This window comes from Hemitrygon akajei, chromosome 6 (assembly GCF_048418815.1).
Source record: "Hemitrygon akajei chromosome 6, sHemAka1.3, whole genome shotgun sequence".
Classification (NCBI taxonomy): Eukaryota; Metazoa; Chordata; class Chondrichthyes; order Myliobatiformes; family Dasyatidae; genus Hemitrygon; species Hemitrygon akajei.
The window spans coordinates 14,970,509-14,996,185 of record NC_133129.1 but is presented as its reverse complement, the minus strand read 5'-3'; the positions used below and the strand labels follow the sequence as shown (position 1 = coordinate 14,996,185).

Below are 25,677 nucleotides of genomic sequence, written 5' to 3'. Positions count from 1 at the left end.
TCCCTCTATGAGGTTTGGTATGTGCTCCTTCGTCTTACTGACGTTGAGTGCCAGGTTATTGCAGCAGGCACCATTCCACTAGTTGGCATATCCCACAATGGATTCTTCTTTAAAATGTAAGGAACTATGGTTTTCTGCAGCATTACTTGCTTGAAATATTTACCTAGTCTGGGTGGTATGCAAACTCAGTCTCACCTTCTAAAGTGAGCAGGAAAACCATTTCTTCTGGGCATACAAGATTGTCAGTGAGGCACAAATATCAAGAATGATTAAAGATAAACAGTCAAAGCCACAGCAACAAATATGACATAATTGTGGATTACACAATCCCCTAACTTGTTTAATTTGAGCAATTCTAAGTGGAGCTTTTGGAACTTGTAGATTACAGAGACAAATATAAAAATAGACTTGACCAAGATTGCTACTGCAAGGCAGACATGAGCACTGCTTGTAATCCAAATTTCAGTTTAAAAAAAACAGGTATTACAATAGCACAAGTAGTTAAGAGCTTTGATATCCCAGTCCCAGCCTTCCTCAACCCGGGATGCATCTGAAGCAGGAAACTTGTTTAATTTAAGTGATTCCCTCCTATTTAGCAATTCTTTCCTTTCTTTGGTAGACAGAGTTCACCTTTGCAAAGTTTGGGTATATATACTCAAACTTTAATGTTTCTTTCTATACATGAAACAATATGAAAAAGCCTTTACAATGAAAGCCCCTGGTTTCCTTGGCTGTGGACATCTATGGAAAACAACTTCTGCCCTTACCAAACTCGTGAGATTGAGGCGCTCTCCCATCCCAAAGCCCTGTTTGTGTGGATGCTGTGTAATTTGCTACCCTGTTACAGGGCAGCCATGAAATAACAGACTGTACACCGCATATGATTAAAAGATTGTATTCATGAACCTTAATTTGACTAAAGGGTCAGTAAAGAAAAGAACAAATAAAAAGGCCCATTTTACTGAAGCAGTCAAATGTGCACAAGTTGGAGCTCAAAGTTTTTCAATAGTTACTAATCCTCAATCAATCTCACCCTGGGCTTCGTCAAATCACAATCCCACTCCAGGTCAAATCCTACGACCTCTTCACTCCTGCATCTTCCCTCTTCATCTCCTCTCGAACAAAAGCCCCAAGCCCAATCTTGGTGTCCCTGACCAGAGAAACCTCCCCTTATTTCAACCATCCTAATTGCATGGCACACATTTCTCCTCATCTATCTTCAACAATAACCCAAACAAGCTGAAAACAGAACAGACTGCTCTTACAGAACTGCTAAATGAAATACATACAGCAGCATAGTAAAAATACAAACCAGGGCATTACAATAGTACACAGCATTGTGCCATTCTCCTGGCAAAGGACAATTACTTTCTATGTTATCATAGGCTTTGTCAGAATTTATGAATTCTTTATTATCCTGAACAAGTATATCACTTTGCATACTGTTGGGGGAGGGGGGGGGAGGAAAGTCACAGTGGTCAGGTTTCTGGTAATGAGTCTGCCTTTGTGCTTCAGAAGAGAAAGGGGGAGAAGAGACGTGTTGTGGTGACAGGGGATTCATTAGTTAGGGGAATAGGCAAGAATGAGATTCCCAGATGGTTTGTTGTCTCCTGGGTGGAGGGTCTAGAAACACAGAAAACCTACAGCACAATACAGGCCCTTTGCCCCACAATGCTGTGCCAAACATGTACTCAACCAGAAATTACCCAAGGTTACCCATAGCCCTCTATTTTTCTAAGCTCCATGTTCCTATCCAGGAGTCTCTTAAAAGACTCTGGGATATCTCGGTTCAAATCCTCAGCAATTTTAAGTGGGAGGGTGAACAGCCAAAAGTAGTTGTGGTCCATTTAAGTACCAATGAGATGGGTAGGATGAGTGACGAGGCTCTGCATAGAGTTCAGAGAATTAGATGCTTAGTTAGGAAGGACCTCCAAAGGTGTGATCTTAGGATTGCTACCCATGCCACGTGGTAGTGAGGCCAGAACTAGGAGATTATTTCGTTTAATACATGGCTAAGGAGCTGGTGTAGGAGGGAGGCATAAGATTTTTGGATCATTGAGCTCTCTTCCAGGTAAGGTGGGACCTGTACAGAAAGGACAGTTTGCACCTGAACCGGAGGGGGACTAATATCTAGTTGGAAGGCTTGTTAATGCTGCACGGTGGGGTTTAAACTAGGAGTTGCAGGGGATGGGAATCAGAGTACCATAACAGTTAGTGAGAGGTTGTGGAGGCAGATGTTGGTAAGACCTCAAAGTTAGGAATCGAAAGGTTGAGTATGGTGTGACTAGTGTCCTGAGCTGCATACATTTCAATGCAAGTAGTATTTCAGGAAAGGCAGCTGATAGTGCTGAAGATGAAGTAGCTGGTACATAACATGTAGCAAGCAGAGGCTGCTGATAGGGCAAAATAGCAGTCAGCAGGATGAGTTGCAACATAAAAGGCAGACAAAATCGAAAAGGGTGAATACAGGACTGAAGGTGTTATATTTGAATGTGCATTATGGAATAAGGTAGATGAGCTTGTAGCACAGTTGCAGATTGGCAGGTATGATGTTGTAACCATCACTGAATCATGGCTGAAAGAAAACTGTAGCTGGGAGCTTAATGCCCAAGGATTCACACTGTAATGAAACAACATTACGGTCTTTTCTCCTTGTCTGATCGGCCTTTTCTCCTTGGAGCGAGGGAGGATGAGAGGTGACCTGATAAGAGGTATATAAGATGATGAGAGGCATTGATTGTGTGGATAGTCAGAGGCTTTTTCCCAAGCCTGAAATGGTTGCCACAAGAGGACACAGGTTTAAGGTGCTGGGGAGTAGGTACAGAGGAGATGTCAGGGGTAAGTTGTTTTTTTTATATACGCAGAGAGTGGTGAGTGTGTGGAATGGGCTGCCGGCAACAGTGGTGGAGGCAGATACGATAGGGTCTTTTAAGAGACTTTTGGACAGGTACATGGAGCTTAGAAAAATAGAGGGCTATGGGTAAGCCTAGTAATTTCTAAGGTAGGGACATGTTCGGCACAACTTTGTGGACTGAAGGGCCTGTATTGTGCTGTAGGTTTTCTATGTTCCTAAACAGGCAGAAAGGCAGAGGGAGCGGTATTGCTCTGCTGGTTAAAAAAATGAAATTAAATCATTAGAAAGTGGTGACATAAGGTCGGCAGGTGTTGAATCTTTGTGGATAGAGCCAAGGAACTGCAAGGGAAAAATGACCTTAAGGGGAGTTGTATACAGACCCCCAAACAGTAGTAAGGATGTGGTCTACAAATTACGAGAGATAGAAAATGTATGCCAAAATGGCAATATTACAATCGTGATGGGGATTTCAATATACAGGTAGATTGGGGAAATCATATTGGTGCTGGATACCAGGAGTCGAAAGGTTGCCTACAAGATGGCTTTTTAGAGCAGCTTGTGGTTTAGCCCACTAGGGGATGAGCTATTCTGGATTGGGTGTTGTGCAATGAACAAAAATTAATTAGAGGCCTTAAGGTAAAAGAACCCTCAGGGGAAGTTATTATAATATCAAATTCACCCTGAAATTTGAGGAGGAGAAGGTAAAGTCAGAGGTATCAGTATTACAGTGGAGTAAGCGGAAATACAGAGAGGCACGACACATGCCAGTGATAATAAACCTGATTCAGAGTTGGCCAGAGTTGATTGGAAAAGCACACTGGCAGGGATGACAGCAGTGCAGCAATGGCTGGAATTTCTGGAAGCAATTCGGAAGGCAAGGGATATGTACTGTACATCTCAAAGAGGAAGTAGTATTCTAAAGGAAATATGACACAACAGGGGCCAACAAGAGAAGTTAAAGCCAGTATAAAAGACAAAGAGAGGGTATAGAGTAGAGATTAGTGGGAAGGCAGGGGATTGGGAAGCTTTCAAAAACCAACAGAAGGCAATTAAAACAGTCATTAAGGTAAAGATGGATTACAAAAGTAAACTAGCCAATAATATAAAAGAGGATATAAAAAATTTCTTCAGTTACATTAAGCATACAAGAGAGGCGAGAGTAAATATCAGACCACTGGAATACTATGTTAAGGAGGTAGTAATGGGGGAGAAGGAAATAGCGGATGAACTGAATAAGTATTTTGTACCAGTCTTCACTGTGGAAGACACTAGTTGTATGGTGGAATTTCCAGGTGTCAGGTGTCATGAAGTGTGAGAGTTACTAGAGGGAAGGTTCTTGGGAAACTGAAAGATCTGAAGGTACACAAGTCATCTGGACCAGATGGTGTACACCCCACAGTTCTGAAAGGTTCTAAAGCCAGGTTCTGTGAGCCACATGGAGAGGACATTGATGGGCTCACAGAGTGCATCACTGGTTACATCAACTTCTGTGTGGACCGTAATGTTCCAGCAAGAACTGTCCTTTGTTATTCAAATAACAAGCCATGGGTAACAAAGGACATTAAGGACATCTTGAATGCTAAAAAGAGGGCGTTTAGAGATGGAAATAGGGAGGAGCTGAGGACAATACAGAGGGACCTGAAAGCCAAGATCAGGGAGGCTAAAGACAGGTACAGGAGGAAGCTTGAGTGCAAACTCCAGCAGAACAACATGAGAGAAGTCTGGAGTGGGATGAGGACCATCACTGGATTCCAGCAAACCAGCAACAGAGGAGCTGAAGGCAGTGTGGACAGGGCCAACGAACTTAACCTGTTCTTCAACAGCTTTGACACTGTGGCCCCTGCCCACCCCCCACATGATTCATCTGTTGTCGGCTCCCAACCAACACATACTCCACTCTCCCCTCCTACCTCTCCTCACTGCTCCCCACCCTGCTCTCATGACTACACCCCTCCCTCACCTGAAACCACCACGGTGAGCTTCACAGCTGAACAGGTGAGAAGACAGCTGAAACGTCTCCATCCAAGCAAGGCTGCAGGCCCGGATGGTGTCAGCCCCAGGGTGCTCAAAGTCTGTGCCCCCCAGCTATGTGGAGTACTTCACCATGTCTTCAACCTGAGCCTGAGTCTCTACTGACTACAGACCGGTGGCATTGACCTCCCACATCATGAAGACCCTGGAGAGACTTGTTCTAGAGCAGCTCCGGCCTATGGTTAGGCCACACTTAGATCCCCTCCAGTTCGCCTATCAGCCCTGACTAGGAGTTGAGGATGCTATCGTCTATCTGCTGAACTGTGTCTACGCCCACCGGGACAAGCCAGCAAGCACTGTGAGGGTCATGTTTTTTGACTTCTCCAGTGCGTTCAACACCATCCACCCTGCTCTGCTGGGTGAGAAGCTGACAGTGATGCAGGTGGATGCTTCCCTGGTGTCATGGATTATTGATTACCTGACTGGCAGACCACAGTATGTGCGCTTGCAACACTGTGTGTCAGACAGAGTGGTCAGCAGCACTGGGGCTCCACAGGGGACCGTCCCGTCTCCGTTTCTCTTCACCATCTACACCTCGGACTTCAATTACTGCACAGAGTCTTGCCATCTTCAGAAGTTTTCTGATGACTCTGCCATAGTTGGATGCATCAGCAAGGGAGAGGAGGCTGAGTACATGGCTACGGTGGGAAACGTTGTCACATGGTGTGAGCAGAATCATCTGCAGCTTAATGTGAAAAAGACTAAGGAACTGGCGGTGGACCTGAGGAGGGCTAAGGCACCAGTGACCTGTTTCCATCCAAGGGGTCAGTGTGGACATGGTGGAGGATTACAAATACCTGGGGATATGAATTGACAATAAACTGGACTCATCAAAGAACACTGAAGCTGTCTACAAGAAGGGTCAGAGCCATTTCCATTTCCTGAGGAGACTGAGGTCCTTTAACATCTGCCGGACGATGCTGAGGATGTTCTACGAGTCTGTGGTGGCCAATGCTATCACGTTTGCTGTTGGGTGCTGGCGCAGCAGGCTGAGGGTAGCAGACACCAACAGAATCAACAAACTCATTCGTAAGGCCAGTGATGTTGTGGGGGTGGAACTGGACTCTCTGATGGTGGTGTCTGAAAAGAGGATGCTGTCCAAGTTGCATGCCATCTTGGACAATGTCTCCCATCCACTCCATAATGTACTGGTTAGGCACAGGAGTACATTCAGCCAGAGACCCATTCCACCGAGATGTAACACTGAGCGTCATAGGAAGTCATTCCTGCCTGTGGCCATCAAACTTTACAACTCCTCCCTTGGAGTGTCAGACACCTTGAGCCAATAGGCTGGTCCTGGACTTATTTCCACTTGGCATGATTAACTTATTATTATTTAATTATTTATGGTTTTATATTGCTATATTTCTTCACTATTCTTGGTTGGTGCGGCTGTAATGAAACCCAATTTCCCTTGGGATCAATAAAGTATGTCTGTCTGTCTGTAAAAGATATTGTGGAACCATTAGTAATGATCTTTCAAGAATCACTAGATTCTGTAATGGTTCCAGAAGACTGGAAAATTACAAATGTCACTCCACTCTTCAAGAAGGGAGAGAAGCAGAAGAAAAGAAACTTTAGGCCAGTTAGTCTGATCTCAGTGGTTGGGAAGATGTTGGTGTCAATTATTTAGGATCAGGTCTAAAGGTACTTGGAGGCACATGATAAAATAGGCCATAGTCAGCATGGTTTCTTCAAGGAAAATCTGTTGAAATTCTTTGAAGAAACAACAAGCAAGATAGACAAAGGAGAATTGGTTGATGTTTTGTACTTTGACAAGGTGCCACTCATGAGGCTGCTTAACAAGCTATGAGCCCGTGGTATTCCTGGAAAGATTCTAGCATGGACTAAACGGTGGTTGATTGGCAGGAGGCAAAGAGTGGGAATAAAGAGAACCTTTTCAGGTTGGCTGCCAGTGACTAGTGGTGTTCCACCGGTGTCTGAGGTGGAACGGATTCTTTTCACGTTATACGCCGATGATTTGGATAATGGAATTGATGGCTTTATTGCACAGTTTGCACACGAAATGAAGACAGGCAGGGGAGCAGGTAGTTTTGAAAAAAGTAAAGAGGCTACAGAAGGACTTAGACAGATTTGGAGAATGGGCAAAAAAAATGGCAGATGGAATATAGTGTCAGAGAGTGTGTGGTCTTCCACTTTAGTAGAAGAAATGAAAGGGTTGACAATTTTCAAAATGGAGAGAAAATACAAATATCTGAACCACAAAGGACTTGGGAGTCCTTGTGCAGGATTTCCTAAAGGTTAACTTGCAGGTTGACTTACAGGTGAGGAAGGATAAAAGCAATGTCAGCATTCATTTCAAGAGGATTAGAATATAAAAGCAAGGTGTAATGTTGAGACTTTATAAAGTACTGGTGATACCTCAATTGGAGAATTGTGAGCCATTTTGGGCCCCCTATCTTAGAAAGGATGTGCTGAAACTGGAGAGGGTTGAAAGGTTCATAAAAAGGATTCCAGGATCGAACTGTTTGTCATATGAAGAGCATCTGATGGCTCTGGGCCTGTATTCACCAGAATTCAGAAGAATGAGGGGTGACCTCATTGAAACCTAGGGAATGGTGAAAGGCCTTGACAGAGTGGATATGGAGAGGATGTTTCCTATGAACAGAGGACACAGCCTCAGAATAGAGGGATGTTCTTTTAGAATGGAAATGAGGAGGATTTTCTTTAGCCAGAGAGTGGTGAATCTGTGGAATTCTTAACTACAGGCAGCTGTGGTGGTCAAGGTTTTATGTATATTTAAGGTACAGGTTGATAGATTCTTTATTGGTCAGGACATGAAGGGATAAGGGAAAAAGGCAGGAGATTAGGGTGAGAGGAAAACTGGATCAGCCATGATGCAATGGCAGAGCAGACTCAATGGTCCAGATGGTCTAATTCTGTGCCTGTATCTTATGGCCTTATAGTCTGATACATTATTGATAATTGGATTATTATTACATGCACTGCAATACAGTGAAAAACTTCTGTTTGTATGTCATCCAAACCATTCCTTACATCAAGGCTCATCAAGGTGGGACAAGAGGGGAAAAAACAACAGAATGAAGTTGCAGCTACAAAGAAAGTACAGTACAAGGTAGAAGTATAGTGCATTGAAGTCAGTAGAATTACCTACATATGCAAAGGAGGAGAAACAAGTCACTCAGTCCCTCTAGCCTACTCCATCATTCAATAACATCATGGCCAATTTGACCGTAGCCTCAATTTAGCAGCAATCTTTCACCCTCTTACTCAATAAAAATCTTCCTACTTCTGCCTTAAATATTTAGAACTTCAGCTTCTGCTACTTTGAAGAAGAAAGATCAAAAGACTCTATGCCCGCAGAAAAACTGTATTGCATCCCAGTCCTAAAAGGTTTAATTTTAAATCCTACTTCAAGATTTTCCCACAATAGAAAACACTCTCCACAACCATTTTTGTAAGAACGCTAGGGATTCAATTCAGTCTTCTCAGTCTTATGAACACGGGACACAAACCAAACCTGTCCAACGACTCCTCACAAGACATTCTGCCTATTCCAAAAATAAGAATACTGTAATCAGTACTTCAGAAGTGGTCTATGATAATGAAGCACAACCATTAACCTTCTGTCTTAATTCCACTTACAATAGAGAATAACACTTTGGCTTTCTCAATTACTTGAGATACCTATATATAAAGGCATGAATCACACACAAGGGCACCCAGGCAAATCATTCCTCAGTCTCTCATTTTTTGATAATGTAATTTTAAAAATATTCTTACTGCCAAAATGGACAGTTACACATTTCTCACCACATACTGTACTCTCAGAGCACTTGCTTAACATATACAACCTCTCTGTACATTTTACTCCCTACTATATTTATCATTATGTCATCTGCAAATTTAGAATCCATGACCATAATACATTGGAGCTGAATCAGACCATTTGGCCCACCGAATGCTCCTTCATTCAATGATGTTGATTTTTCATCTCACCCCATTCTCCTGCCTTCTCCTTGTTAACATTTGATGCCCTGACTTATCAAGAACCTATCAACCTCTGTTTTAAGTATACCCAATGATTTTGGCCTCCACAGCAGTGTGTGGCAATGAATTCCACACATTCACCACCTTCTGGCTAAAGAAATTCCTCTTCATCTCTGTTTTAAAGGAACATTCTTCTATTTTGAGGCTGTGCTCACTGGCTTAGACTCCCCTCTAATGATTAGAAACATCCTCCCCGTGGCCACTCAGTCCTGGCCTGGGTAAAGACCCCAGTCAGTTTGGATTGGCAACTACATCTCCACAATCTCTATCAGCACAGATGCACCACAAGACTGTGTCCTTAGACCTCCTGCTCTATTCGCTTAACACTTCTGACTGTGTGGCTAAGCACAGCTCCAATGCCATATTCAAATTTGTTGATGACACCACTGCTATAGGCCGAATCAAGGGTGGTGATGAATCAGCACATAGGGGGGAGACTGAAAACCTGGCTGAATGGTGCCATAACAATAACCTCTTACTCAATGTCAGCAAGATCAAGGAGCTGATTATTGACTTCAAGAGGTGGAAACCAGAGGTCCAAAAACCAGTCCTCATTAGAGGATCAGAAATGGAGAGGATCAGCAACTTTAAATTCTTCGGTGTTCTCATTACAGAGGACCTGTCCTGGGCCCAGCACACAAGTGGAATTAGGAAGAATGCACAACAGCACCCTTACTGCTATAGGAGTTTAAGAAGATTTGGCACAATATCTAAAACTTAGACGAACTTTCAAAGATGTACATTGAGTGGCTGCATCACAGTTTGGTAATGGAAACAGCAATGTTCTTGAATGGAAAATCATACAAAAAAATAATGGATACGGCCCAGTCCATCACATGTAAAGCTCTCCCCACCACTGAGCACATCTACATGGAGTGTTGTCACAGGAAAATAGCATCCATTGTCAGGGACCCCCAAGCACTAAAGTCATGCTCTCTTCCTGCTGCTGACATCAGGAAGGAGATACAGGAGCCTCAGGATTCCCACCAGTATGCTCAAGAACCCCTCAACCACCAGGCTCTTGAACTAAAGGAGACAACTTCACTCAACTTCACTTGCCCCATCAGTGAAATGTTCCCATGGACTCACTTTCAAGGATCCTACATCTCATGTTCTCAATGTTTATTGCTTATTTATTTATTTTTAATTATTATTTCTTCTTTCCTTTTGCATTTGTCAACTTGCTGTCATCTGCAAACTGGCTGTACGTCCAGTTGGTGTGGTCCTTCATTGATTCTATTACAGTAATTTGGATTTATTCACGTGGTGTGAAAGATCTGATGGCACTACTTATCCAGTGGTAAGAAATGGTGATAAGCACTATTTATATTGGTTATCCAGTCTGAGAAAGCAGTCTTAGAAACTTATGCCTCAGCAGGATCAAATTCATAAGTGAGGTGACCAATCTTACACTACCTTCTCTTGAAGAACTCCCTCATCCAAAGTTTTATTTTAGTAATCAATGATACACTAACTCTAGAGTTGGAAATTCTTAGCAAAAATCAAATCAAGCTCACCAAAAATAGGCACAGCCCACAAAGCCACTGCCTTGCAACTCCAGTGACAAGGCTTTAATTCAGACCTCCAGTGCCGCCTGTGTGCAATTTCTGACCACATGGGTTTCCTTTGGGTGCTTTGGTTTCCTCCCAAACCCCAAACATATGTGGGTTGGTAGGTTAATGACCACAATAAATGGCTCCAAGTATAAGGTAGGGTCTGCAGGGAGCTGATGAGGATGTTGGGAGAATAAAATGGCTTAGAGGAGGATTGGTATAAAAATGGATGTGTTTTGGTCAGTAAGAATTTGATGGGTGAAAAAACATGCTTCTGTGCTGCCTCATTACAATGACTAATTTTAATAGACAATAGACAGTAGGTGCAGGAGTAGGCCATTCGGCCCTTCTAGCCAGCACCGCCATTCACTGTGATCATGGCTGATCATACACAATCAGTCCCCCGTTCCTGCCCTCTCCCTATATCCCTTGACCCCGCTATCTATAAGAGTTCTATCTAACTCACTCTTGAATGCATCCAGAGAGTTGGCCTCCACTGCCTTCTGGGGCACAGCATTCCACATATCCACCACTCTCTGGGTGAAAAAGTTTTTCCGCATCTCTGTTCTAAATGGCCTACCCCTTATTCTTAAACTGTGGCCTCTAGTTCTGGACTCACCCATCAGCGGGAACATGCTTCCTGCCTCCAGCGTGTCCAATTCCTTAATAATCTTATATGTTTCAATCAGAACCCCTCTCATCCTTCTAAATTCCAGTGTATACAAGCCCAGTCGCTCCAATCTTTCAACATATGACAGTCCCACCATTCCGGGAATTAACCTTGTGAACCTATGCTGCACTCCCTCAATAGCAAGAATGTCCTTCCTCAAATTTGGAGACCAAAACTGCACACAATACTCCAGGTGGGGTCTCACCAGGGCCCTGTACAGCTGAAGAAGGACCTCTTTACTCCTATACTCAATTCCTCTTGTTATAAAGGCCAGCATGCCATTAGCTTTCTTCACTGCCTGCTGTACCTGCATGCTTGCTTTCATTGACTGATGTACAAGAACACCTAGATCTCGTTGTACTTCCCCTTTTCCTAACTTGACTCCATTTAGATAATAATCTGCCTTCCTGTTCTTGCCACCAAAGTGGATAACCTCACATTTATCCACATTAAACTGCATCTGCCATACATTTGCCCACTCATCCAACCTGTCCAAGTCACCCTGCATTCTCATAACATCTTCCTGACATTTCACACTGCCACCCAGGTTTGTGTCATCAGCAAATTTGCTAATGTTACTTTTAATCCTGTCATCTAAATCATTAATGTATATTGTAAACAGCTGCGGTCCCAGCACCGAACCTTGCGGTATCCCACTGGTCACAGCCTGCCATTCCGAAAGGGACCCGTTAATCACTACTCTTTGTTTCCTGTCAGCCAGCCAATTTTCAATCCATGTCAGTACTCTGCCCCCAGTACCATGTGCCCTAATTTTGCCCACTAATCTCCTATGTGGGACTTCATCAAAAGCTTTCTGGAAGTCCAGGTACACTACATCCACTGGCTCTCCTTCGTCCATTTTCATAGTTACATCCTCAAAAAACTCCAGAAGATTAGCCAAGCATGATTTTCCCTTCATAAATCCATGCTGACTCGGACTGATCCTTCTACTGCTATCCAAATGTGTCATATTTAATTTTAGCAAGATCTTCCTCATTTTTGAACTCCAATCCCTTTACTATAAAGGCAAACATACCAGCTAGTCTCCTGGTTACTCATTGTACCTGCATGCTTTTGGATTTGCTGCCTATGGGAAAAATGTGAGTTGGGAGAAGGGCAAGTAATCTGCAACGAAATGTAGATTAAGTGAAAGAGCAAGAAAATTGTGAGATAGAGTAGAATGTGGCAAAATCCTGAGCACTTTAAGGGTCCTATTACTGTATCTTCCAGCCAGGTGGTGAACACTTGCATTGCAAGATCCAAGAACATACAAAGGCAGCATCATAATTTTGTGCAGTTGTGCGCATGCACATTTTGTTTCCAAAACTATTTTTTTCTGTTACGGTCTTATAGGAGGCCAGATTTGGCACTCCAGTGTTTCTAAATTCAGAAACTGCACCAGTAGCATTATCAATCATTAGAGTTGTGGCAACCAGGTCAAGTAGATTGATATTAAGAGCAACTGACATGCCGTAACCGATATGACCAACTGATTCTGGCTATCCAATTAGAACCATTACTAGTAAGTGCTCTCTCAAGACAATTCATGAGCTAATTTACAACTTCCTTATCGATTCCAGAGCTTCACTTCAGCAGATTTTGCTCTCATGAGGATTTTATTAAGCTTATTCCCAAAGTCATAAACATACCAAACATATAACAGCTCACCAACTTAGTTATTACTTTTATCACTACTTAGACACTTTTTTCCAGAAACCATGTAGATTGGCAATAATGGCCTTGAAGTTTATTAAACCCAAAAGTTTGAAATCCTGTACTCAAAACCTTATTATGCAGTTGGCTCACATCTGACAATATTCATGATTTAAGATACTACTGCTCGATAAATGGAAACAGGATGCCCAGAAGCCACATGCAGTAGATATGACAACTATAAATTGAATAAATAAAAAGCATTTGACTTCCACTTTGTTTCATTTTGGGAAGCAACAGAAGGAAAAAGCCATTTTGGGTTATGTAGCATGGTGTAAATTTGTTTTGATAACACTTGTGAAGCATCTTGATGAAGTTTAAGATTACAAGCCATATAACTCTTAAACCACCCTCAACAAAGATAATGGCAGCTCCAGCTGCACTGTCATAGTCATATTCATAGAACAGTTCAATACAGAAACAGGACCTTTGGCCCATCTAGTCCGTACCAAATTATTAATCTACTGAGTCTTGCCCATTCCTCAGGAACTATTTCAAGAACAAAAAATAAGGTGGTGGGGTGGGGGGGGAGGAAGGAATACAAGCAGACAGGTGGGACAAGCTTTATTTACAACCTCACTACTTTAGTAAAGCAACCAAAAGTGAGGAGGAAGTTGGATGATTGGAAAGCTTTCAAAGTCCAACAAAAGGCAATTAACAAAGATATAAGGGAAAAGATGAAATATGAGGGCAAACTAGCCAATAAAATAAAACAGGATACTAGCAACACACACACAAAATGCTGGAGGAACTCAGCAGGCCAGGCAGCATCTACGGGAAAAAAATGCAGTCCATGTTTTGGCCCAAAATGTCAACTGCACTTTTCTCCCCCATAGATGCTGCCTGACCTTCTGAGTTCCTCCAACATTTTGTATGTGTCGTTTGGATTTCCAGCATCTGCAGATTTTTTCTTTTCAGTTACACAAAGAATAAAAGGGAGGTAAGAGTTGATATTAAGCCACTGGAAAATGATGCAGGTGAGGTAGTAATGGGGGACAAAGAAATGGCAAATGAACTTAATGGGTACTTTGCATCCGTCTTCACTGTGGAAGACACTACTAGTATGCCAGAGGTCCATGAGTGTCAGGGAGCAGGTGTGAGTGCCATTGCTATTACAAAGGAAAAAGTGCCAGGCAAACTCAAAGATCTTAAGGTGGATAAGTCATCTGGACCAAATGGACACGTAACTTTAATAATCTAACTTATTCTTGCCTTCTACCTTATTGTGCATCTGCACTGCACTTTCTCTGTAACTGTAATAGATAGATAGATAGATAGATAGATACTTTATTCATCCCCATGGGGAAATTCAACTTTTTTCCAATGTCCCATACACTTGTTGTAGCAAAACTAATTACATACAATACTTAACTCAGTAAAAAATATGATATGCATCTAAATCACTATCTCAAAAAGCATTAATAATAGCTTTTAAAAAGTTCTTAAGTCCTGGCGGTAGAATTGTAAAGCCTAATGGCATTGGGGAGTATTGACCTCTTCATCCTGTCTGAGGAGCATTGCATCGATAGTAACCTGTCGCTGAAACTGCTTCTCTGTCTCTAGATGGTGCTATGTAGAGGATGTTCAGAGTTATCCATAATTGACCGTAGCCTACTCAGCGCCCTTCGCTCAGTATTCTGTTCACTGATATTGTTTTACCTTGTATTATTTAATGCACTATTGTAATGAACTGATCTTTACAGATGGCAATCAAGCTTTTCACGACAGCTCAATACATGACAAAAATTAAGCAACCCTTAGCCTCTTGTGATCCTGTTGATTGGAGCCTCCATAACTATTATGGTCCCTATTTTCAGTCATCCCGCATGGAAACATCAACTGCCCTAACTATTCTTGTAAACGTGCAATTAACAGGAAGCCTATTTGATAAGCAGTACTTGTTCTTCCAGATTCCTGGAGTGGTCCAAGTGTAAAAATCATCCACAATCTTCCCATCAATCACACTGAGATCTTATTCTATGTGGAATGACACAAGATTCCTACCTGCTGTCACAAACACAAAGCAGCAATAAACAGCAAAAGGAAATGTTTAAAATTTGGCAAATTGTGAAATTAAAATCCTTTCCAGTCAAATTTTAAAAATTTAGTATCAAGAGGTAACCAGAGGAGTTTTCACTCCTTGTTTATGCAGAACCACAGCTACATTTTTCTATGAAGCTTTCAAGTTGTAAAGGAGTGGTGCAAAAATGAGATAATACATCCTAAAATTATACCCTAAAGGTTATTGCTGGTTTGCAAGAATTGAAGTTAAAAGACAAGATTTCTGTACTACGATATGGACAATTTAATTTATTTTTGCAGGGATTATGCAATTACTGTGTTACACTTCGCAAACCCAGACTGGTCCATTAATACCAACTGCTCAAGTGCTTATCCTTCACTTTTAACAAGTCATTATTTTGTTTCTTTACACATAGCGAGTTGGCAAACGGCCACATCGAATTTGACTGCCTAATGCAACTCCCTGCCATAGTACTATTTTACTCACACGACACTGTTACAAGATGATTGTATATCCTATTGTGTCATTCAATTTACCACATAATTCTTTAAATCTAATCCTATCAACAGAGAGGATCTCCCCCCACCAACCCTGCCCCCAATACTTGTTAGCATGATGTGGATTAGCCAGCAACAAGCACAATGGACTCAAGTTTCAGTTCACAATATATCAGTTAGCATTATCTCTCAGACTCCAGTGTAATCTCTAATACTTAGGTCAGATGATACCATATAAGTAGTACAGATGTCACCCGAGATTGTAGCCTGCAGGGTATCACCTGTAACCTTTGGAATAAATTGATGCCAGTGAGATCAGAATAACAAAAACATAAAATGTCTTAGAACCATAGAACATTACAGCACAGAAACCGGCCTTTTGGCCCTTCTTGGCTGTGCCGAACCATTTTTCTGCCTAGTCCCACTGACCTGCACCTGGGCCATATCCCTCCAAACCCCTCTCATCCATGTACCTGTCCAAGTTTATCTTAAATGTCAAAAGCGAGCCCGCATTCACCACTTCATCTGGCAGCTCATTCCACACTCCCACCACTCTCTGCGTGAAGAAGCCCCCCCCACAATGTTCCCTTTAAGCTTCTTCCCCTTCGCCCTTAACCCATGACCTCTGCTTTTTTTCTCCCCTGGCCTCAGTGGGAAAAAATAGGATATTTGAACAGGATTTTTTTTTGGATAATTTCCTTGGCTAATTTTCTTTATAGACAGCAACACACACACACACACACACACACTGCTGGAGTACCTCAGCAGGTCAGGCAGCATCTCTGGTAATGAATAAACAGTCGACTTTTTTAAAAATTACTACTCTAGTTTTCAAAGAAAATATGCTGCCCAGATCAATATTTCCAAATCTTGACAGAACTGAAAACAACCAAGCTTGGATGTGAACAAAAAATTAATAAGACTGTGTGGAAGCTGGATCACCAGTTACCCCACCAGAAAGTAGTGCGTTCCACAGTCTACAAAAGGCAACAAGAAACCTAGGTTATGGATTCATGTCTGTCTTCCAAGAATTGAGCATATAGCCTCAATTATACTTAAGTGCCATTTTGAGATGAATTTTACACCAAGGATCTCAGCTGTGGTCTTAGATCCTGATCAACTGACAATAAAGCACAGAACATTACAGCACAATAAAGGCCCTTCAAACCAAGATGTTTTTATTTTATTTTTAATTGAAATACAGCGTGGAATAGGCCCATTGAGCCATGCTGCTCAGCGCAATTTACAATGACCAAATAACCTATCAAGTGGCATGCCTTTGGACTGCGGGAGGAAATCTGAGCAGGAGGAAACCCACGCAGTCATGGGAGAAAATGTACAAACTCTTTACAGGCAGAGGCCTGTAATGAACCTGGGTCACTGGTAGTGTAAAGTGTTGCATTAATCACTATGCTACTCCAAGTTCAATCTAATCCTTTCATCCGACATACAGTAGTCCTCAGTTTTTCTATCATTTGTTAACAGACTGTTGTATTGTGCAGGTCCTTACAGAGAGGACATTTCTGCCATGAGTCATGAGACATTCTGATCCTTGGCTGGTGAAACTCAAAACTAAATTTCCTTTAACTCTTAAAAATGCAGAAAATGTCTGATAATTTAAACTATTTGGAAATCCAAATGATCCAGTATCTGGCTCACTAGGTGATGATCCTAAGCTCCCCTTCTCTCTCTTCTCCCCCCGCCATTGAGTAGAAGATACAAATACCTGAACACATACCACCAGGTTCAAGGACAATTTTTAATCCCACGGTTAAGACTACTAAACATTGAGATGGACTCTTGACCTCACTACCTTGCTCCTTATGGTCTGCCTGTGCCACACTCTCTCTGTAAAGCTAGCACTTATTCTGTTATTTTTTAATCCACCTTCATACACCAGGTCCTGGTTAAAATTAGAATATGGAAAAGGGACCATTGAGCCCACTGAGTCAGCACCAACTATCAACCATCCATTTCCACTAATCCCCTTGTATTCTATCCTCATGCAGTATCCATCAACTTCAAAAAGATTTCATCACCCACAAACCCACACGGAGCAATTTAAAAGCCAATTAGCCTGCACAACTTTGGCAGATGGGAGAAAACTGGAGCACCCAGAGAAACCCCATGCAGTAACAGGGAGACTGTGCACATTTCTCACAGACAGCATCAGAAATCAGGATTGAACCAAGGTTGCTGGCACTAAAGTATCAGCCACTGAGTCACTCTGCTAGCCCCTTCCAACTCAACTGGTTCAGTTTTCCCACACTCCCTTGAAGCATCAGGGTCACTGGAAAACTTATTATTCTGTGTAACTGCAATTTTTTTTTAAGATTCTAAAGTGAATTGTTGCAGAATAACAGCAATAGTCTGGAAATTTTACAGTTCAGCATCAAAATTTGAATATTCCAACTGAATAGAGGTTTACTGTAAAATAGGTCAATTAATATGGATTAATAGATGCAACAAATCTGAACAGTTTTTTCATCACAAACTGACATTGCACCACCAGGTTCAAGAACAGTTACTATCCCTCAACCAATAGGTTCTTGAGCAAAAGGGGATAGCTGGACTCATTTAAGGACTGTTACATTATTTCATGCTCGTTATTTATTGCTATTTATATCTGCATTTGCACAGTTTGTTTACAGTTTATAGTTCCTGTTCAATAGATTTGCTAAGAATGCCCACAGTAGAAGAACCTTAGGGTTGTATGTGGTGACACGTATGTTCTCTGATAACAAATTTTACTCTGAGCGTTGGGTGCGGTGATGTGGAGGTCAAATTGCAGCTTCTTTTTCTGTAATATTAGATTCTGTTCCCAAAAAGGTAAAAATAATGCAGCACCTTTCATGACTTCTGGACCTCAAGTGTGGTCACTTTTATAAAACAGTAATCAACGGCCAATTTACTCATTGCAGTATCCCTAAAACAAGAGTGAGAAGCAGATAATCTGCTTGCGTGAAGATAATACAATGTATACTGAAGAGAGTTTATTTCCAAGAGAGGGAGAGTCGAAGATCAGAAGGTAAAGGCACAGCCAGAGCATTCAAGGACGTTCCTTTAGAATGGAGAGGATGTGGAATATCGTTAGCCAGAGAGCGATGAATCTGTGGAATTCATTGCCACAGATAGCTGTGAATGCTAAGTCATTGGGTTTATTTAAAGCAGAGGTTGATAGGTTCTTCATTAGTAAGGGCGTCAAAGGTAACAGGGAGAAGGCAGGAGAATGAGGGTTTAAGAGGGAAAATAAATCATCCAAGATTGAATGGCAGAGCAGATTTGATGGGTCAAATGGCCAAATTCTACTCCTACGTCTAAAATACTAATCAAAGTATATACCCAAACTCTTTATAGTACAACTTGAGTGAATTCGGCCTTTTCTCCTTGGAGCGACGGAGGATGAAAGGTGATCTAATAGAGGTGTATATGATGAGAGGCATTGATTGTGTGGATAGTCAGAGGCTTTTTCCCCCAGGGCTGAAATGGTTGCCAAAAAAGAACACAGGTTTAAGGTGCTGGGGAGTAGGTACAGAGCTGATGTCAGGGGTAAGTTTTTCCACTCAGAGAGTGGTGAGAATGGGCTGCCGGCAATGGTGGTGGAGGCAGATACAATAGGGTCTTTTAAGAGACTTTTGGATAGGTACATGGGGCTTAGAAAAATAGAGGGCTATGGGGAAGTCGAGTAATTTCTAAGGTAGGGACATGTTCGGCACAACTTTGTGGGCCGAAGGGCCTGTATTGTGCTGTAGGTTTTCTGTGTTTCTAAATATTGAAACTAAAGCTGAAACAGTTTCAAATGAGAAACATATTTACCTTTGCTCCATTCTTTTGACTTCCAAAGGGTCAGTGGCCTCCAATTCATTCTTCACAACAGGCATTTCAAGATTTTCCTTTTCCCTATTTGTCTGTGTCCTATTTTCTACCTTTTGCTGTTGGCAACAGATATCCATTTCCATTTGCTGCTCTCCTTCTGGGTGTTTTCCTGAGGATTGTGCCAGGCACTTGCATTTTGAATTTGTATGTTTCTGTTTGTTGATAGCCTCATCTGTCCATGATCCACTGGGGCTCTCATTTCCTATCTTTTCCTGTGAAGCTGAGGCACAGTTCATTTTATGTTGGTCAGACATCTCGGAGTTCCTAGAATCTACAAAGCCATTGTCAAGTCCACTGTCTTGAGGAACAGTGCAGCGCACACAAAGATTTATTCCATTTTCCACATCAGCACTGCTTTGATTTGAGAACTCCTCTGAAGAAACTGGGCAGCTGCCAGAATCACAATTTATTGCATGCTCTGCTTCAGAGGAACAACACATGCACTGAGATTTGGGATTAAAAATAACAGTTGCAGAAATTTTCATTCCACCAGTCCTATGAGCTATTTTTTCTGCAGTTTCGCTGGGTTGTATATCATCAGTCCCTGCATTCCAGCCATTGAGGTAAGAACTGGATTCAGCTGCATCAACACAATTACAACAAATTTCCAATGTGTCACTTTCCTTTTGGCTGGCTTGCCCTTGCAGAGGTAGTGAATCATTATTGCTTGGTCTGTGCAGTACCTCTGTTGCTTGTACTGTTTCCTCACTACTACTATTCCTCGGCGAGTCTTTCTCCTCTTGGTGGAGAGGCAGCGTCTCCTCCTTATTAGGTGGGCAAGAATCTCCAATCCAAGTAAAGGTTTCTTCTGGTTCATCTGTTCCAGCCAAGTCCTCACCTGCTCCATCCAAATCGTCCATGAAAAATACTCGTTCTTCTTCTTCAGCTTCATGTCTTACCCCAGAAAGTTCAAGGAAGTTTGAATTTGTGGAGTTCCCCAGCTTGGAGATATGTTTCAGCACAGGTTTGTGAGCTGGTGACTGACACACACTTGGTGGAGAAAGCAGACATGACATTTCATCCCCTACCCTGTGAACCATTAAGTTAAGCTGCTCCAGCTCCTCCTCATCATATTGCATGGAACAAGCAAGTTCAGCTTCTGTATTTTCAGCTTTTACACAAAGTTGATCTTGAACAAGTTTTTCAGGAACTTCCGATGGAGGGATAGCAGAGCATATTTTGGGGTCAACTGTAAATTCACCATCCTGGGATATGCAGAGATTTCTTTCAAGTGTGTGCAGTTCATCTTCTGATAAGGTCTGCAGAAGGTCCCTTAATTAGGGAGAAAATGGAAATAAGAATTGAGGAAAAGTGAATGACATTACACAAAATCCATCCTAAATAATTCCTTCACTTTGCCAAGAACTTCAAAAGGAGAAAAATTAAAACCCAACTGTTGAAGCCTTTTGATTAAAACAGATCAAATGCTGGAGAAACTCAACAAGTCAAGCAGCATCTATGGAGGGGAATAAAGTCAACATTTCTGGCGGACAAAGTGTAGGTGCTGAGCAATGCGGTCTCCCAATCTATGTCAGGTCTCACTAATATACAGAAGACCACACCGGGAGCACCAAACACAGTATATGACCCCAATGGACTCACAGATGAAGTGTCGCCTCACCTGGAAGGACTTTTGGGGCCCTGAATGGTAATGCAGGAGGTGGTGCCGGGGCAGGTGTAGCACTTGTTCCATTTACAAGGGTAAGTACCAGGTGGGAGATCAGTGGGAAGGGACGAATGGACAAGGGAGTCGCCAATGGAGCGATCCCTGTAGAAAGCAGAAAGTGGGGGGTGGGGGTGGGAAAGATGTGTTTGGTGGTAGGATCCCGTTGGAGATGGCGGACGTTTCAGAAAATTATATGCTGGACGTTGTTGCTGGTGGGGTGAGAGATGAGGACAAGAGGAACCCTGTTCCTGGTAGTGTGGCAGGAGGATGGGTTAAGAGCAGACATACGTGAAATGGAAGAGATGCGGTTGAGGGCAGCATCGATGGTGGAGAAAGGGAAGCCCCTTTCGTTGAAAAAGGAGGACATCTCCTTTGCTCTAGAATGAAAGGCCACATCCTGAGAGCAGATGAGGCAGAGGCAGAGGCAGAGGAATTGAGAGAAGGGGATTACATTTTTTCAAGTAACAGGATGGGACGAGGTATAATCCAGGTGTGTGCGTTTTTCACTTTATCTTCTTGCCCGCCCTTCGCCTCCCTCTGGTGCTCCACCCCCTCCATTTCTTTATTCCATGGCCTTTATCTCCTTCACCAATTTACTTCCCAGCTCTTTACTTCATCCTTTCCCTCTTCAGGTTTCACCTATCACATTGCACTTCTCTCTCCCCTCCCCCACCTTTTAAATCTTCTCCTCAGCTTTTTTTTCCCTCCGTTCCTGCAAAAGGGTTTTGATCTGAAATATCAACTGTACTCTTTTCCCAGATGCAGCCTGGCCTGCTGAATTAGAAACATAGAAAACTTACAGCACAAGACAGGCCCTTCGGCCCACAAAGTTGTGCCAAACATGTCCCTACCTTAGAAATTACTAGACTTCCCCATAGCCCTCTATTTTTCTAAGCTCCATGTACCTATCCAAAAGTCTCTTAAAAGACCCTATTGTATCTGCCTCCACCACCATTGCTGGCAGCCGATTCCACGCACTCACCACTCTCTGAGTAAAAAACTTACCCCTGACATCTCCTCTGTACCTACTCCCCAGCATCTTAAACTTGTGACCTCTTGTGGAAACCATTTCAGCCCTGGGAGAAAGCCTCTGACTATCCACATGATCAATGCCTCCCATCATCTTATATACCTCTGTCAGGTCACCTCTCACCCTCCCTCACTCCAAGGAGAAAAGGCCAAGTTCACTCAACCTATTCTCATAAGGCATGCTCCCCAATCCAGGCAACATTCTTGTAAATCTCCTCTGCACCCTTTCTACGGCTTCCACATCCTTCCTGTAGTGAGGTGACCAGAACTGAGCACAGTACTCCAAGTGGGGTCTGACCAGGGTCCTATATAGCAGCAACATTACCTCTCGGCTCCTAAATTCAATTCCATGATTGATGAAGGCCAATACATCAAACACCTTCTTAACCACAGAGTCAACCTGCACAGCTGCTTTGAGCGTCCTATGGACTCAGACCCCAAGATCCCTCTGATCCTCCACACTGCCAAGTGTCTTACCATTAATACTATATTCTGCCATCATATTTGACCTACCAAAATGAACCACTTCACACCTATCTGGGTTGAACTCCATCTGCCACTTCTCAGCCCAGTTTTGCATCCTATCAATGTCTCGCTGTAACCTCTGACAGCCCTCCACACTATCCACAACACCTCCAACCTTTGTGTAATCAGCAAACTTTCTAACCCATCCCTCCACTTCCTCATCCAAGTCATTTATAAAAATCACAAAGAGTAAGGGTCCCAGAACAGATCCCTGAGGTACACCACTGGTCACCGACCTCTATGCAGAATATGACCTGTCTACAACCATTCTTTGCCTACTGTGGGCAAGCCAGTTCTGGATCCATAAAGTAATGTCCCCTTGGATCCCATGCCTCCTTATTTTCTCAATAAGCCTTGTATGGGACACCTTATCAAATGCCTTGCTGAAATCCATATACACTACATTCACTGCTTTTCCTTCATCAATGTGTTTAGTCAAAGAATTCAATCAGGCTTGTAAGCCACGACCTGCCCTTGACAAAGCCATGCTGACTACTCCTAATCATATTATACCTCTCCAAACACTCATAAATCCTGCCTCTCAGGATCTTCTCCATCAACTTACCTACCACTGAGGTAAGACTCACTGGTCTATAATTTCCTGGGCTATCTGTACTCCCTTTCTTGAATAAAGGAACAACATCCACAATCCTCCAATCCTCCGGAACCTCTCCCATCCCCATTGATGATGCAAAGATCATCACCAGGGGCTCAGCAATCTCCTCCCTCACCTCCCACAGTAGCCTGGGGTACATCTCGTCTGGTCCCAGCGACTTCTCCAACTTGATGCTTTCCAAAACCTCCAGCACATCCTCTTTCTTAATATCTACATGCTCAAGCTTTTCAGTCTGTGCATGTCATCACTACAATCAACAAAATCCTTTTCTATAGTGAATACTGAAGTAAAGTATTCATTAAGTACCTCTGCTATTTTCTCCGGTTCCATACACATTTTCCCACTGTCACACTTGATAGGTCTTATTCTTTCACACCTTATCCTCTTGCTCTTAACATACTTGTAGAATGCCTTGGGGTTTTCCTTAATCCTGCTCGACAAGGCCTTCTCATGGCCCCTTCTGGTTCTCCTAATTTCCTTCTTAAAGCTCCTTCCTATTACCCTTATAATCTTCAAGATCTCTAACATCTCTAACAAGAGCTCTCTGAACCTTTTGTAAGCTTTTCTTTTCTTCTTGACTAGATTTATTACAGCCTTTGTACACCACAGTTCCTGTACCCTACCATAACTTCCCCGTCTCATTGGAATGTACCTATGCAGAACTCCACATAAATATCCCCTGAACACTTGCCACGTTTCTTCCATACTTTTCCCTGAGCACATCTGTTTCCAATTACAGCTTCCAGTTTCCTGCCTGATAGCCTCATAATACCCCTTACTCCAATTAAACACTTTTCTAACTTGTCTGTTCCTACCTCTCTCCAATGCTATTGTAAAGGAGATAGAATTATGATCACCATCTCCAAAATGCTCTCCCACTGAGAGATCTGACACCTGACCAGGTTCATTTCTCAATACCAGATCAAGTACAGCCTCTCCTCTTGTAGGCTTATCTGCATATTATGTCAAGAAACCTTCCTGCACACATCTGACAAACTCCACCCCATCTAAACCCTTTGCTCCAGGGAGATGCCAATAGGTACTTGGGAAATTAAAATCTCCCATCATGGCAACTCCATTATTACACCTTTCCAGGATTTTATCTGTGTTGAACTCCATCTGCCACTTGTCAGCCAAGTTTTGCATCCTATTGATGTCCCGCTATAACCTCTGACAGCCTTCCACACTATCCATAATATCCCCAACCTTTGTGTCATCAGCAAATTTACTAATCCATCCCTCCACTTCCTCATCCAGGTCATTTATAAAAATCATGAAGAGAAGGGGTCCCAGAACAGATCCCTGAGGCTCTGTTGTGCAGTGTTGTCCACTGGTCACTGAGCTCCAAGCAGAATATGACCTGTCTACAACCATTCTTTACCTTCTGTGGGCAAGTCAACACTGGATCCACAAATCAAGGTCTGCTTGGATCCCATGTCTCCTTACTTTCTCAATAAGCCTTGCATGGGGTACCTTATCAAATGCCTTGCAGAAATCCACATACACGACATCTACTGCTCTACCTTCAATGTGTTTAGTCACATCCTCAAAAAATTCAATCAGGCTTGTAAGTCATGACCTGCCTTTGACAAAGCCATGCTGACTATTTCTCATCATATTATGCCTCTCCAAATGTTCATAAATCCTGTCTCTCAGGATCTTCTCCATCAACTTAACAACCACTGAAGTAACTCTCACTGGTCTATAATTTCCTGGGCTATCTCTACAGCATATCTTGAATAAGGGAACAACATATGCAACTCTCCAGTCCTCCGGAATTTCTCCCATTCCCATTGAGGATGCAAAGATCATTGCCAGAGGCTCAGCAATCTCCTCCCTCACCTCCCACAGTAGCCTGAGGTTCCTCCAACAGTTTGTGCACGTTGCTCAGATTTCCAGCATCTGCAGATTTTCTCATTCCTTATTAAAATTCATTTGGATGTCTGTAGCGTGGATGCAAATCGGGAGGTATGAACATTGTATCTAGTTTCAAAGAAAGCATTGGCCATACACTGGAAATATGGAATTGCCTTTTGAGGTTTGGCACACAGAATATCCAGCCCCACTTTGGCCCAGCCAGACCTTTCAACCAAGAGTGTCTCAATATGATGCCTGCTAAAACTTGTTTTGTTGAATAAAGAAGCTGCTTTGTACCCAACAGTACTTTTCTCCAGTGACTTAATTCATGCAACAGTAGGTGGGGACAGAGCTCAGAGGCCACTTTATTTGCTTGTTTATGCAAATATCTAATCAGCTAATCATGTAGCAGCAATCCAATGCACAAAAACATGCAGACATGGTCAATCGGTTCAATTGTTGCTCAGACCAAACATTAGAATGAGGAAGAAATGTGATCTAAATGACTTTGACTGCGGAATAATGATTGGATAAGTATCTCAGAAACTGCTGATCTCCTGGGATTTACAAGCACACCAGTCTTAGAGAACGGTGTGAAAAATGAAAAAAAAAATCCAGTAACTGGCAGTTCTGTGGGCAAAAACACCTTGTTAATGACAGAGGTCAGAGGAGAATGGCCAGATTGGTACAAGCTGACAAGAGGGTGATGGTGAATCAAATAAACATGCATTACAA

At 42.6% G+C, this 25,677-nt stretch overlaps 1 protein-coding gene across 4 annotated transcripts in view; it reads right to left on the bottom strand.

Moving 5' to 3' along the window:
• Positions 1-25,677, bottom strand: part of zfyve28 (zinc finger, FYVE domain containing 28) — a 177,379-nt gene that overhangs the window by 45,505 nt on the left and 106,197 nt on the right. For all 4 annotated transcript variants that reach the window (XM_073047944.1, XM_073047945.1, XM_073047947.1 and 1 more), the window contains one exon: positions 19,190-20,521. In XM_073047944.1, coding sequence (XP_072904045.1) covers positions 19,190-20,521 — 1,332 coding nt within the window. The remainder of the gene's footprint in view (positions 1-19,189; positions 20,522-25,677) is intronic.